The sequence below is a fragment of the Berghia stephanieae genome, chromosome 2 (assembly GCF_034508935.2).
Source record: "Berghia stephanieae isolate SIO BIC M18660-M18661 chromosome 2, UCSD_Bste_1.3, whole genome shotgun sequence".
In the NCBI taxonomy this organism is placed as follows: domain Eukaryota; kingdom Metazoa; phylum Mollusca; class Gastropoda; order Nudibranchia; family Aeolidiidae; genus Berghia; species Berghia stephanieae.
In genome coordinates this window covers 24,809,482-24,824,481 of record NC_088361.1, presented here as the reverse complement: position 1 = coordinate 24,824,481, position 15,000 = coordinate 24,809,482, and the positions used below count along the sequence as shown (strand labels likewise).

Below are 15,000 nucleotides of genomic sequence, written 5' to 3'. Positions count from 1 at the left end.
GAGAAAATAAATGTCATCACCCTGACAACAGTGGAAGAGTAGTTTTACACTTCATTTTTTTTTTTGACATCAAACTTTTCTTTTCTATTTCGAACATTTATCCAATGCGCTGCTCGACCTTGGGAGATCGCATTGGGAATGAGTTCGAAATTTCAAACACATGAGCTCAAGAATACTTTAATCATATCTATAATTGGTATAGAATTCAACGATTTTGCCTAAAGGTTATCAATGAGTTCAAAATATCATCACGCGGCAAATATATTTTTGTAAAACTGTACTCGAGCTGGAGAATGATAGCTCCTGAACTACAATTGGGTTGTTTTTTTACAAAGGATCCAAGGGATGTCTAACAATATTTTGCTATTATGATATAGTAACATGAGGCTTTCATCAAAACGAGAGGGGTATGATACTGGCATTGCATTTAACCATTTGTACCATCCACAGCTTCAGAGCCAATTCCCCCATCTTGGAATCAAGCGTTACGAATATAATGAAATCGAAAATGTGATAACTTTCTATTTTGATATGGTGAGTTTTTGTAAACCCCTCTGACAGGCAAGTATTTTGCTTTTTGATTGTGAACAGCAACGACAATAACAAAGGGACTACTACTGGTGCTTCTTATGACGACGATGACGACGACGATGATGATGATGATAATAATGATGACGACGACTACGACAACGACGACGACGATGATGATGATGATGATGATGATGATGATGATGATGATGGAGTTGATGGCGGTGTGGTGGTGATGTTATGAGTAGTAATAAAGTTGATAATGGCGATGGCAATGATAATGAGGATTATTATTATATCAGTGATGATAATAAGAGCAATAATAATTATCTCGATTTATATATCTCTCGTTCATTTAACTGACAAACCATATTGGCTAAGAAACTCATAACATTGTCATCCGGAAGTGGAGCAAGACACAAAACTATGTGTAACCATGGACTTTTATAGTCTGGATAATACAGTTTATTGACATTTACTCATAAACATAGAGGACAAGAAACACTAACAAAGACTGGGTGGGGTTCCTGACCTCCCAAAGTGGGCAGGGAGGTACATACGGTGTCTTCTATCCCCTTATATCCGTTTTCCAACATGCTTTCTGTCTATGTCTTGGAATGCGATTACTTGGTTTTGTACTGGCCCAGGCCAGAGTCCTGACTGGGAGGGAAACAGTCCGGATGAGACTTTAGGTGATCTCAAACTAAGTACATTGGTGGTATGCTCTACATATGATCCCTATCTGTTCCCAGTTCCGCTTTGTCTTACTTTCTCTTGGGTGCTTTAATTGTAATTCTATAACTTTTAACTATCCAATTTTCTTCCTTTTTACTGGCGCTGATATAGCCGAAATGTGTTGCAAGCGCCGTAAAACCCTTAAAAACAAAAAAAAAAAGCTAACAAGGACCCGAGTGACGTCAACTTCATTCTATCTATAGATAGATCGAAGTCACCCAGGCCTTTGTAATTGGGTTTTTTTTGCCATCCACTTTTATGAGTAATTCTCATTAAACTGCATTAACCAGACTATAAACGTTTAAGATTACACATAGTTTTGTGTGTTGGTCCGTTATACTTCCGGATGGTAATGTTGTGAGCTTCTTAGCCACGCACATACTATCTACAGATGGAATGAAGTTTACGTCAATCAGGTCATTGTTGTTTTTTGCCATCCGTGTTTATGAGTAGTTCTCACAAAACTGTATAAACCAGACTATGAACGTTCAAGGTTACACATACGTTTGTGGGTTGGTTCGTTATACTTCCGGATGGTAATGTTGTGAGCTTCTTAGCCAAGCGCATACTATCTATAGATGTATGAAATTCAGATCTTTGTTATTGTTTCTTGCCATCCGCGTTTATGAGTAATTCTCACAAAACTGTATAAACCGGACTATGAACGTTCAAGGTTACACATAGTTTTGTGTGTTGGACTGTTATACTTCCGGATGGCAATGCTGTGAGCTTCTTAGCCAAGAGCATACTATCTATACTCATGTCTTTGTTATTATTTTTTGCCATCCATTTTTATAAGTGGTACTCAATAAACTGTAATAACCAGACTATAAACGTATCAGGTTACACGTTTTGTGTTCGTCCATCATATTTTCAGATGGCATGTTCTAAATATATATATAATATATATATATATATATATATATATATATATATATATATATATATATTTATACATATAGCTCTCTCTCTCTCTCTCTCTCTCTCTCTCTCTCTATATATATATATATATATATATATATATATATATATATATATATATATATATATATATATATTTCCCCACTGGTGCCCACCTCCCATAGTCTTTGGTTCAATCCCCATTGTTGTCTACCTCCCATAGTCTTTGGTACACTCCACACTTGAGTGTATATTGGTAGATTTCGGTGGATTTCTGTATTCAGCAGTACCCTTAATCATTGTTATCAGTTGCTATTTGTTGTTACCAGTTGTTATTTGTTGTTACCAGTTATTATTTGTTGTTATCAGTTGTTATTTGTTGTTACCAGTTGTTATTTGTTGTTATCAGTTGTTATTTGTTGTTATAAGTTGTGATTTGTAGTTATCTCGACAAAGATAAATACCCTCTAACAATGCTACATAATTGCCAGTCCGAGCAGAAATCATATTTGATGAAAATCCTTCAATGAACCCTGACTTGAATCATATGGACTACAGCATTTGGTCATCGATGGTTTATAAGTGTGTTATAACGTTTTACACACAGAGTTAAAAGAGTCAAATCGAAATGCATGGGATCGACTCACTATTCAAGACATTAGAAAATCAATGGGCATGATCTATATTAACTTCCCGTGTGCTCGAGGTCATTGGTCACATTGCAATATATATATATATATATTATATATATATATATATATATATATATATATATTTTATATATATATATATATTATATCTTATAATAGCTCGAACAGAGACTTATTACGTTTACACTAGACGTAGAGCAAGATCGTGAGATGAAAGTCAGCAACCCAAAAGCAGCACAAGTCTCTGTCGTCAACTACTATGAACCTGGTTCGTATTCAGATTTTTTTTCTCAGAAGACAGCGAAAATGAAAGATAAATTTTTCTGTGTGATTTTATCCATTTTTATGAAGCACAATCCTATTTGTTTTATTACATATCTAGCTAATTTGTTTTGATTAATTACAATGGGAAACTCAAAACTCCACCAAACACCTGTCTTGTGTTATTCATATAGATTGAATGAACTTGACGTAACTCAGATCTTTGTTATTATTTTTAGACAAACATTTTAATGATCAGTTCTCACTAAATTCTATCTTATATTAGACCAAACACATTTAAGGCTACACATCGTTTTGTTTGTTGGTACGTTATATCCGGCAGGCGGATGTTGTGAACGCATTGCATCAATTGAAGCTTATTGTTAAATTGTGCCCAGCCAAACATCTCACACCATTCGCCAGCAGGATATCACTTACCAACACATAAAGCTATGTGTAACCTTGAACATGTATAGTCTGATTGATACAGTTTACTGAGAACTTCTCATAAAAATGTCTGGTTAAAAACAATAACAAAGAGGCGAGTGATGTCAATTTCGTTCTATCTTTATAATTTCATTAACACATTTTGGTTTCACTCGAATTAGATTTTTTTTAAAAATTAAACATTGAAACACGTGATTGGATATGTGCGATTGTACATACGCGTTAGCATGTATGCAATGTGTTTGACTAGCATGGCAGTTTTTTTGTATCGTTTGCGGCCGCAGAAAAAAAAAAAAACACACAAAAAACCCCCCACAAAAACCTGATTTCTTTGCAGCCGCAAAATCTGCAGCTTTTTGCTTAAAAATTTTTTTTTTGCAAGTTTTCGAGATTTCATAAGTGTATGGTAGTAGCTTCCGTCAGCTGTGCAGTTTCCCGTTTGTTTATTTGTTTTTTTTAAAGGGATTTTTTTCCCTGTAACAAGAGAATTAATTGCACAGCAATTTTTTCAAAGTAAAATCTTTACCAAAAAGATTGCTGTACTATAATTGATTACTTATTTTCTGATCAGTCGATAAGGACGTGGGCCCTCGTGTTATTTCAATAAAACAAATTGAAGTGAAGTACGGATTGCCAGAGGGCTGTTTGTGTCAATGTATGTGTGTGTATGTGGTTTGTGTTTGCGCGGGTGTGTGTATGTTTGTTTATTTTGTTTTGCCATAGTTTTTTATTGTTCATTTGATAATATGTTTTCTTACTCTGTTATTAATATTTTCCGATTCATTTTTTAAAGAACTGAACAAGTGTGTATTAATTTCTTAATTTCTTAATCTTCATTTTGAATGCGTTTACAATTTCGTTTTATGCATGTAGATGTTTGTTGGGAAGTTTCTCTTATTTATTATTTATTTATTTATTTACGTATTTGTTTATTGACTTATTTATATATCTGTTTATTTATTTATCTACCTGTTCATTTGTTATTCATTCATCTTATTGTTATTATCAATTCATTTATTAAATTACTTTTTAATCCGAGCTTTGAATGTTTTTAATTTCTCAATTTCAATATGTTATGTATTATCCATATTTGCTATATGGAAAAGGATAGAAATAGAACGAAATATGTCAGATGGTGCTTTTATATGAATATTGAGAACAGCATTAATTCATGGAAATCAAACAATTTTATGCCTTGTATTCAGATATTGCTGAGGTGAAATCTTACACTTTGAACACAACATGTGAAACCCTGGAGGAAATCCCAAATCCTAGAGTGGAACCGTTAGATCCCATCGTTGAAATACCTGAGCAAGTCAGTGTTAGTGAGTATCTTTTAAAACTGTTTTAAAAACTTTTTATAGCCGTGTTTTTATACAGAACAATATTCAATACATTTGCTCAAAGCGTTTTACAATGGGTATTAAGTCAACAGCAACAGGTAACATGGTGGATGAGACATGACGCCTCTGAGGTGTTATTATATTTTTCATGACATAGACAAAGATGTTACCTGTTCTGACAGGTGCTCATTAAATCAGAGTTAATAAACATGAGTAAAGAGTTCCTTTTTGAAGGACTCAACTTTGCACTGTAAAGAACTGGACTTGAACTAGGGACCTGTCGGTCCAAAGACAAGACACATAGCACAGGACCACAAAGCCGCACTATGAAATGAAAGAAAATAACAACGTAAAGGAAAAGAATAAAGAATAAGAAAAATAATGTAATGTTAGGCATCATGTTTCGTCCTGCACGTTAAGTTCTATTTGATCTGGTGGAGTGAACGTTGCATGATCTAGTATCCTATCCAAAGGGCAGTAAACAATTGCTATTGTACGTTATATGCCATAGAAACAAGGATAAACTCCATGGACTCAATGGCTCTGAATGACTATTTTATAACGTTATATTATCATGATATTAATGCTCATTTCATTCTTTTTATCAAGTATTCATCAATACTTATGTTTTGACATTTAAAAAAAGATAAAAATGTAATAATAAAATCACTGTTATGTCTTTTAATTTAAAAAGAATCAATCAATGATACCTGAGACATAATTTAATTGGGAAAACTCCGACTGGCGCCTTTCATGATAATCTAGCTTGCTCTTAGAATGACTGATCTTCTATTTCTATATATATAGAGAATGAGGATTAAATGAGACAATACATGCATAAATTATTCATGTGATGGAAACAAGATAAATATTCATTTGATACATAGTCTTAACTCTAAGATTACAAGGTTAAGGAATTCCGAACAATGGCATTAACAGAGATATGGTCCAGCGAACAATTTTGAGACCATTTTTTATATATGATGCTGCCAAATTATTTTATATATTTTTTATTCGATTGCTCAGCGCCAAAAATGAAATAAATTTTGATTAAGCAATGATCTTATCCCATTTTTCAAACAGACACCGGTCCGCTCCAAACTCCACCAATGGTATGTAATCTCATATTGTTATTTTTTTTCTATACCATTATTATTATTATTATTATTATTATTATTATTATTATTATTATTATTATTATTATTATTATTATTATTATTATTATTATTATTATTATTATCATTATTATTATTATTATTATTAACAATAATGATAATAGTGCTTAGGCCACTGGGACCCCCCCTCCCCCCCCCCCCCCCCCCTTTGGGAGTTTATGCCACTATGTTTTTCAAATAATAGAACTTATTGGCCATACAAATTCCACTGTTACCGTAAAAATAAGTGTCATTTAAGAGAGTTATGGCTCTTTGAAAAAAGTGAGTTGTGTCCCCTTGCAAAAAAGAGACAACATTTCTTTCAAAGGCTCTGGAGACTACAATATTAATTCAAATATATGCAAATTGGGTATCAAACTGAAGGACATTGAATATACTATCAAATTATGTGCACAAGCTTTCAATTTGTAAATATTATATAGATTCACAGAAAGTTGAAACAATTTGTCAGTAATCTCATGAAGTGTCATATCTAAACTTATGGGCTTTTTCAGTGTTTTACACAAAAATTATTTTAAATATGGCCAAAAACAGCATGTTCATTAAAAATGTAGCACTGAAGAAAGCTATGGCCCAAGCCTCAACAACAACCTTCATATTTCTACGTCGCAGGAAAAACTAAAAGTGTACGCAACCCTTAAATTTTTCTCCACTTTGTGGGATGCCAAATTCATCATAATTTTCATTCTTTTTAAACATGGTATTGATGTCCAGTTGTCACATTTAAAAGTAAGTTGAAGGTGTGGTAAAAACAATAGATATATCATGAAAAAAGACTAATTTGTTCACAACCCAAGTGAAGCATCATTACCGAAGACTTTTGAACGAAATCGCATTGTTATATTATGAAGAATAATTGATACTCAAAAGGGATTCTTGATTCAAGATGCAGTAAGTACATAAAAACAATATCCTTATGTGTTTTGCAAACATGCTTTACTCCTTAACAGTTTGCACTGCTCACCAATTTATTACATATCCTCATCATCAGTAGCAAAATCCTCTTCGTCCTCTGAAGTGTCGTCAAGGAAATCACTGTCAAAGCTATCACTACCATCCTCGGCATATGTATCTTCGTCAGTACTGGTGCAGCTTTCTTCATACACAATTTCCTGCAACTCATCTGGAATGAAAGCATCTTTGAACCACTGTACTTCCAATTCATTTGCAGAATTTCTCTGCCAACCGTTATCCTCTGGTTTTGGAATGCTAGGATTCTGGCACACTGCATTCCTCCAAATGAGAGTTTGAAAGTTGGCTCTTGATATGTGCAGTGACAATACTTGACTACAAGGAGGCATCTGACACAGATCAATTCCACCACTGCATGAGATGGTACCTTTCTTTCCTTTGAAACGCTGGCGAACTATGTCATACCTCACTTTGTTGACACTTGTGCATGAGGTTTTGCCATACAGCTTGCACACAAATGACTCTAACATGAGACAGTCATTACTCGAAACAGCTGCTGATGTTCCAAATCTGGAGAACAGAATTCTAAGATCTTCCTCCTTTTGAAGAAATTTTAGAGCTTACAGCTTTCCATGCCCAGCAAAGCAACTTGTTGCGTCACAGCCTGTGAATGCATGGACACCAAGTAATGCATCACACATCTGTTTAGACAAAGTCTTTGCTATCTGAGAGACATTGATTTGTCGCCTGTTGTTGCCACAGCCAGTATCAAAAATCAGGGTCTTTCCAATTGTCTCTGAGAATGAAAGGAGAAGTAAGAAGACATCCGTGTCTGGTGATCTGACAACAATTGTTTCACAGTTTGGTTGGCGGGAAGCATATTGACAGTGCAGTATAATTCGTGTGTCTGCCTCTTCCTGTGATGAGTAGAGATCTAGACAAGGTACAGCTGTGGTAAATTCATCCGTGTCACTGTAAAGTAAGGTGCATCTCTCTTCACAGACAAAGAAGATTTCCCTGTTTCTCAGTTTCTTTGCATATTCGTTACTTTCCCATTCCTTGAGGAGAAACCTGATAAGGGATCTTTTGTTATCAACGCAGCTGAGAAATGATTTCCAACGTCTGGGCACTGTTGTTGCAGATCCTCTTAACAAGTATGCATTATCTTCAGAAGATCCTCTCCTCAATCTCTCACAACCTTTGATTGAATCTTCTATGTAAGTATCAGTCATAAAGTGTACACAAGCTGCTTGTGGTAAGGAGGAAAATGTAAGTTTGGCTACTTCACCAAATGTATTTGGGGATTGCTGACAGAGTTTGTAACAGTGCATTGCCATCAACAATGTAAACGGTGTTTGTTTTTGTTTTTTGCATAATCCTCGAACATTAATGAATTGTCAGGCGTGAGCTTGTGCAACAGAGTTGCTTTGTTGGTCTTCAGAGGTAAACCATCTGATGAAGCCAGCGACCATGGAGTAGGTGTTAGAGGATATTGAAGAACTTTTTGAAGATCAACACTCTGCTCTTGGGACAAAACAAGAAGCTAGCCAAATAAATTTCTTTGTGCCTTGATTTTGACCACGTTCATGTCTTTTTTCACTGTTACCACTTTCCTCAATGATGCAAATGTCTTGGTCTTGTTCCTTTCTAATGGCTTGTGAAATTCTACAGTCTTTTCCTTCAGTCTGTTTTCAACAAAACTTTCAAACAATCTTTTTCCTGTTTTTTCCACGGCTAGCAGGTCATCAGCAACATCCTCTTGCACTTTTATTCCTGAAGCTAGACTGACCAGACCATCTTCAACTTCAAAGGGATTGATAAATGCTGAAAATGCCTGGAGGATCTTTTGCACTCGCTTTTCACTTTGTCTTTTTTCTGCAAGGCTCAATTCTTTGTGGGTGTCTATACCTATACAGTTGTTGTTGCTGACCATTCTTTGGGTTGCTGATACATATTCTGCTCGATTGTGTCTTGTTACACTCCAACGGTAATAGCTTGGAAGACTCTTGCTGAACCCAACAATACCTCCTTTTGTCTTTGCATGTTTGTTTATTGTTTGTCCAATGGTCATATCAACTGCTATTCTTCCAGCAGGCGTCCTTGATCTGGAGACACTAAATCCATTATCTTGTAACATTTCTTCTGCCCCTGGGTGGGAATGAATCAGGTTGGCTAGTGACACAAAATATACACTGAGATACTTGGCATAATTGTGGTGATTCATGGTAAAAAGCAGTGGGCACAGTTCTTTTAAACAAGATATATGAAGAAGAAAGTTGTTTGTCTTTGTAGCTCGCAGAAGCTGGAGGAGAAGCCAAACTCTGTCCATGTATTGGATCCAGTATTGTGCAGTTTTTCCGTACTTTCCTGAGCGGACACTCTCTTTGAAGGCTTCATACTGGGAAAATAACTCAGCATACACAGTTGACTGGAGAATTTTATTAGCTGTATGGCTTGAAATTCCTTCGGTGAATTCCTTTATGTAAGACATGAGGTCTTTACTGAGTTTTGAATCCGTGTCCTGCTCAAATTTTGCAAGCAGAAGCCTCTCTAGAGCCTCCAAAACAGACACATGCACTCGTATAGCCCTGTTGTAGTTCTTTCCACTCATAACCCTATCCATAGAACCATGTGCACATAGCCCTGCTTCAGTCACAATTTCTTCAAAACCAGATCCACTTTGGAGCTTTCCCAGGGCACCAAGATATGAAATTATGGTGTGAAAGACACCCAGGTGAATAATGACTGTTTTGTAAAGCTGTGGGTTTTGCCAGACAATATCGTAAGCTTTCTTTGTTACAGCAAGGTCAAATGTTACAAATGTATATGTGTTATATGCCCATTAATCATGCCTGAATTGTGCTAGTACAAAATTCCTCTTGTTTATGTATTACTGAAAGGAAGCAAATACACTGTAATATATATTTTTTTCATATTATAGAGAAAATGGCTATCAAAGATTTAAAAACCCTATATAGCTTTGTAAAATATTTTATGATATGAGGCAAAAAATGAGAAATGACAATAAAATTCCACTATTTATTGCATTTGAAGCAATTTTAGGGTGATAAACAATCATTTTATTCACAAAAATGAGTTCACGAAAAATTGCACCCGATGACCTTTCAAGGGCCATAACTCCTGTAAATGATACTTGAAAAAACTGTAACACCCGGATTAATTTGTGTTATATGTCCCTGAAGCATGCCTGAATTGTGCTAGTGCAAAATCCCTCTTGTTTATTCATCCTGAAGGGAAACAAGTACACTGTAATATATTTTTTTTTCAAATTATAGAGAAAATGGCTATCAAAGATTTAAAAACGCTATATGGCTTTGTAAAATATTTTATGATATGAGGCAAAAAATGAGAAATTACAATAAAATTCCATTATTGATTGTATGTGAAACAATTTTAAGGTGATAAACAACCATTTTATGCACAAAAACGATTTCACAAAAAATTGCACCTAATGACCTTTCAAGGGCCGTAACTCTCGTAAATGACACTTGAAAAAACGGTAACACCCGGATTAATACTCAAGATATATTGCTGTTTCAGAAAAACCATGTGGCGAAAATCCCCCAGGAGGGGGAGGGTTTCGCCCACTGGCCCATGCACTATAATAATAATAATAATTAATAATAATAATAATAATAATAAATAATAAATAATAATAATATTATTATTATTATTATTATTATTATTATTATTATTATTATTATTATTATTATTATTATTATTATTATTATTATTATTATTATTATTATTATTATTATTGTTATTATTATTGTTATTATTATTATTATTATTAATATTATTATTATTATTATTATTATTATTATTATTATTATTATTATTATTATTATTATTATTATTTATTATTATTAATATAATTACTATCATTATTATAATAATAATAATAAATAATAATAATATCATTATTATTATTATTATTATTATTATTATTATTATTATTATTATTATTATTATTATTATTGTTATTATTATTATTATTATTATTATTATTATTAATATAATTACTATCATTATTATTATTATTATTATTATTATTATTATTATTATTATTATTATTATTATTATTATTATTATTACCTTCAACATCATTATTTTTAATAGTTGTAGTGGTATTAGTAGCAGTAGTTCTTGTAGTAGCAGTAGTAGTAGTAGTGTAGAGCTGGGGCAGTAATCGGTTTATAAGGGTCTTGCAAATACCGAGTCTTATAATATGGAAATGTCTTTCGAACTCCGAGCCGCTCGATTTGGTTTGCTATCTTGGCATAAACAAAACCTATAATATGTCTTGTTTTGTGACATGGATGTATCGTTTTGTGACCTAGATATATCATTTTGTCTGTGCACGCCGCGCGGGTAAGTACAGCAAGCGCTTGTTAGTTTGACAATAAAACGTAAAAACTCCCAACTTAACCTTTCAAAGGCGGATTTCAATCTTACTAGTACCTAAAAGAAGATCATGCCGTTTTCATCAAACGATAAATGATAGCAATGCAATGATAGTTTCATTGAAACCCAAGTCATATTATTCTTACTGCTCTTTATTCTTCATAACGCATTAAAAAGGGAAACTACTATTTGAAAACAAAAAAATCAGTGTCACTGGCACATGGTTAATTGCACAGCCCAGCATCCTCTGACACCCCTACCTCACTTGCTAATCATAAAAAGGAAATAGCAATCAGCAATATTGAGTTGAAAAAAAAAAGTGGGGTGGGGGGAGGGGGTGAAGCAAAACCCAATAGCAATGTAACCCTTTAAAGGCAAAATCGATCTTACTTGACCCAACACTAGATCTTTCAGCAAAAAGCAAGTAATGGCAAAGCGATTATACATTAATGAAGTTCAAGTGGCGATACTCTGACTACTGTCTTGGTGGAAACGTGTTATTCTCCATTTAACAATAATAAAGATAAAAAGAAACTATCAGTTGAAAACAAAAAAATCAGCTTCGCTGTTAAGGGGTTAAGTCGTCTGCACGACAAGCATCCGTCCATGTACTACGCCACCAGGAACCTATCTCCTTCATCTTCTCCCATACCCCCTCCCTTCACACCTTACCGCTCGAATCTCACGGTAAAACCGAATTTCCTGCTCGGATTGTGAATTGTTCTCTCTCTCTCGTTCAATTATTACCAAGACATCTGGTAGCTTGTTTACTGTTGATTGTGAATTGGTTTGAAAGCGATACAGTTCCGAGTTCCGATTCAATACTCGATGGGTCGTATTTCCGCAAGGGTCACAAGAAAAGCGAGCTGTTCCGGTGTCCCACCACAGCTTTTAGTAGTAGTAGTAGTAGTAGTAGTAGTAGTAGTAGTAGTAGTAGTAGTAGTATTGTAGTAGTAGTAGTAGTAGTAGTAGTAGTAGTAGTAGTAGTAGTAGTAGTAGTAGTAGTAGTAGTAGTAGTAGTAGTAGTAGTAGTAGTAGTAGTAGTAGTAGTTGTAATATTATAACAATATTTTCATCAGTATCAATTTTGAGGAAAATATTTGACTCCGGAGGGAAAAGTCCAAATGCGGCCAATTTTGGTTTTAAGATAAATCTTATTACCGATTAAATCTGTATTAAGTGGCAAATCTGCATTTTATTCTATTCTTCATTATTCAGCCGGCTTCTAATGGTTCGTCTTGTACTGGGTCTTCCTGCCAAACATGTCCAGTATGCAGAAAATCCAAAGACATTCCTTCTGCTGATTTCAAGGACATCATATGCAATGCCTCATCTGGTTAGTGATTTTGTTTCACACGTTCATCTTCTTCTTCTTCTTCTTCTTCTTCTTCTTCTTCTTCTTCTTCTTCTTCTTCTTCTTCTTCTTCTTCTTCTTCTTCTTCTTCTTCTTCTTCTTCTTCTTCTTCTTCTTCTTCTTCTTCTTCTTCTTCTTCTCCCCTCCAACCCCCCCCCCTTCTCTTCTTCTTACTTTTTCTTCTTCTTCTCCCCTCCTCCTCCTCCTCACCCACCTCTTCTTCTTCTTCTTCTTCTTCTTCTTCTGACCCAGCCATTGTTTGCTTATGTAGGGATGTCCATTGAATAGAAGATAACGTTGGATTTAAGTGATAAAATACCTTTCGTGTATTTTAAACTTTTTGTGTAACATTGTTTCATAACTTTATCAGGTAGGTTGTCTCATAAATGGACATTGAAGAGTTTTGGTGAAAGAAAAAGTAAGAATAAATATTGTTGTTATCAGGGATGCCAAATGATTTGTGAAAAAAAAAAGCCCTGAAAAATCACCTAAAACGAATCTTGTAAATAAACAAATATAAACATCTCGCTTAACCCCCCCTTTCCTTTCATTTGCAAATGTATGGGGCCTTTATTGCATCAATTCAAATAATATTTTCTGTCTTTAAAAGAAGGATCTTCAGTGGTCTTCTTGAAGACAGGAAAACCTACTGTGGTATGACCTGAGGTGTGAAAAAAAGCCAGAAAAAGCCGGAAAAACAGGACATTTGGCATCCCTGTGTTATATTAAGGAGGAATAATGTAAGTTTGGCTTGAGTTATTTAAACTCCGATATGAAAGTCTCTCAATGTTGTGCAACCACAAGAAGCCTATGAAATGCAACGTGTACTCTGTTTAATAGATATACTTCTAAATGGTTTTCTGGATACGATGTAGTGAAACTGAAAAACCTTTCCTCCATGGTTGAGAGGCCAACTGAGATGATGTTTATCCCGGATACGAAGGAGAATGCAAAGAGCAAGAGGAGTTGATCACTTCCTCACGGATACATTCTTATTACTGCTATTATTGTTAAATGCAATAATTCTTTCACTTTACATTAACTTGCATCCTCCCACGCCCAATTCTTTTTTCAACTTTAGTATATAAGACCACATCTGGACGGAAAGGAAACTATGTCCTGAAGATTAGACAAGATTTACGTCCTGATAAGAGGGTGAAAGTCAGAAAGTCTGCCAATTACACTCTGCCAGACAGCTGTGAATGTTCTCTCTTGAACCCGCCTGGTAGGCTCACTCTGTTATGAAATAAAAAGACTGTGTTGGACACTGGTTTTTGGCCTTTGATTTGATACAGGACTTATACACCATATTACTGTAGTATTAGTAGTAGTAGTAGTAGTAGTAGTAGTAGTAGTAGTAGTAGTAGTAGTAGTAGTAGTAGTAGTAGTAGTAGTAGCAGTAGTAGTAGTAATAGTAATAGTAGTAGTAGTAGAAGAAGTAGTAGTAGTAGTAGTAGTAGTAGTAGTAGTAGTAGTAGTAGTAGTAGGAGTAGTAGTCGTCGTCGTCGTCGTCGTAGTAGTAGTAGTAGGAGTAGTAGTAGTAGTAGTAGTAGTAGTAGTAGTAGTAGTAGTAGTAGTAGTAGTCGGAGGAGGAGGAGGAGGAGGAGGAGGAGGAGGAGGAGTAATAATGCTGAAAACTTATATAGAGCTATAACTCTGAGACACCAGACTCTAAGCGCTTAAATTACAAATTAATTACGTTGGCTGAAACATACTCATTCACACACACACACACAAGCACACACACATACACACACACACAACACACACAACACAAACTAGACGCCTATCTTGCTTCTCATATCATCTACTAAAATCGAAACAGATTTGTGTTAAGCGAACGGTTAAAAATAGACAAAGATTCTTTTTCACGAATGCTCTGTGGTAAGGCGTTCCAAACAGAGGGTCCGACATGAGAGAAGGATCTCATTTCAGCATTTTTGCGTATTCAAGGGACAACTAGTTTGGTGGAATCACTGACCGAACATAAGAGGCGGGATTTTGAATATCTTTCAATTTGCTCCGAAAGGGGCAGTACTTTCAAGACAACGATACACCAAAACACACGCTTTGAATATTATCCTTTTCTCAACAAGCAGCCAATGCAGGTTATGAAGCAGAGGTCTGGCAGAATCACACCTACGCTTCATGAATACTAGTCTTTCAGAGCTGTTCTGGGCAATTTGAAGACGCCTCAGATTATATTTCGAAACGCCAAACAACAGAGCATGACAATAGTCTAATTTCGAAAGCACAAGGGACACAACTAG

General features: G+C 34.8%; 2 protein-coding genes across 2 annotated transcripts in view; both read left to right on the top strand.

The window, feature by feature from the left end:
- Positions 1-1,423, top strand: part of LOC144966752 (ovostatin-like) — a 21,916-nt gene extending 20,493 nt beyond the window's left edge. The window contains exon 13 of the mRNA XM_078903528.1: positions 451-1,423. Within this exon, the coding sequence (XP_078759654.1) occupies positions 451-558 (108 nt within the window). The 3' untranslated portion in view covers positions 559-1,423. The remainder of the gene's footprint in view (positions 1-450) is intronic.
- A 1,593-nt stretch (positions 1,424-3,016) lies between these two features.
- LOC144966751 (uncharacterized) overlaps positions 3,017-15,000 on the top strand; it is a 15,981-nt gene continuing 3,997 nt past the window's right edge. The window contains exons 1-5 of the mRNA XM_078903526.1: positions 3,017-3,081; positions 4,727-4,846; positions 5,948-5,976; positions 12,595-12,712; positions 13,812-13,955. Of these exons, the coding sequence (XP_078759652.1) occupies positions 3,024-3,081; positions 4,727-4,846; positions 5,948-5,976; positions 12,595-12,712; positions 13,812-13,955 (469 nt within the window). The 5' untranslated portion in view covers positions 3,017-3,023. The remainder of the gene's footprint in view (positions 3,082-4,726; positions 4,847-5,947; positions 5,977-12,594; positions 12,713-13,811; positions 13,956-15,000) is intronic.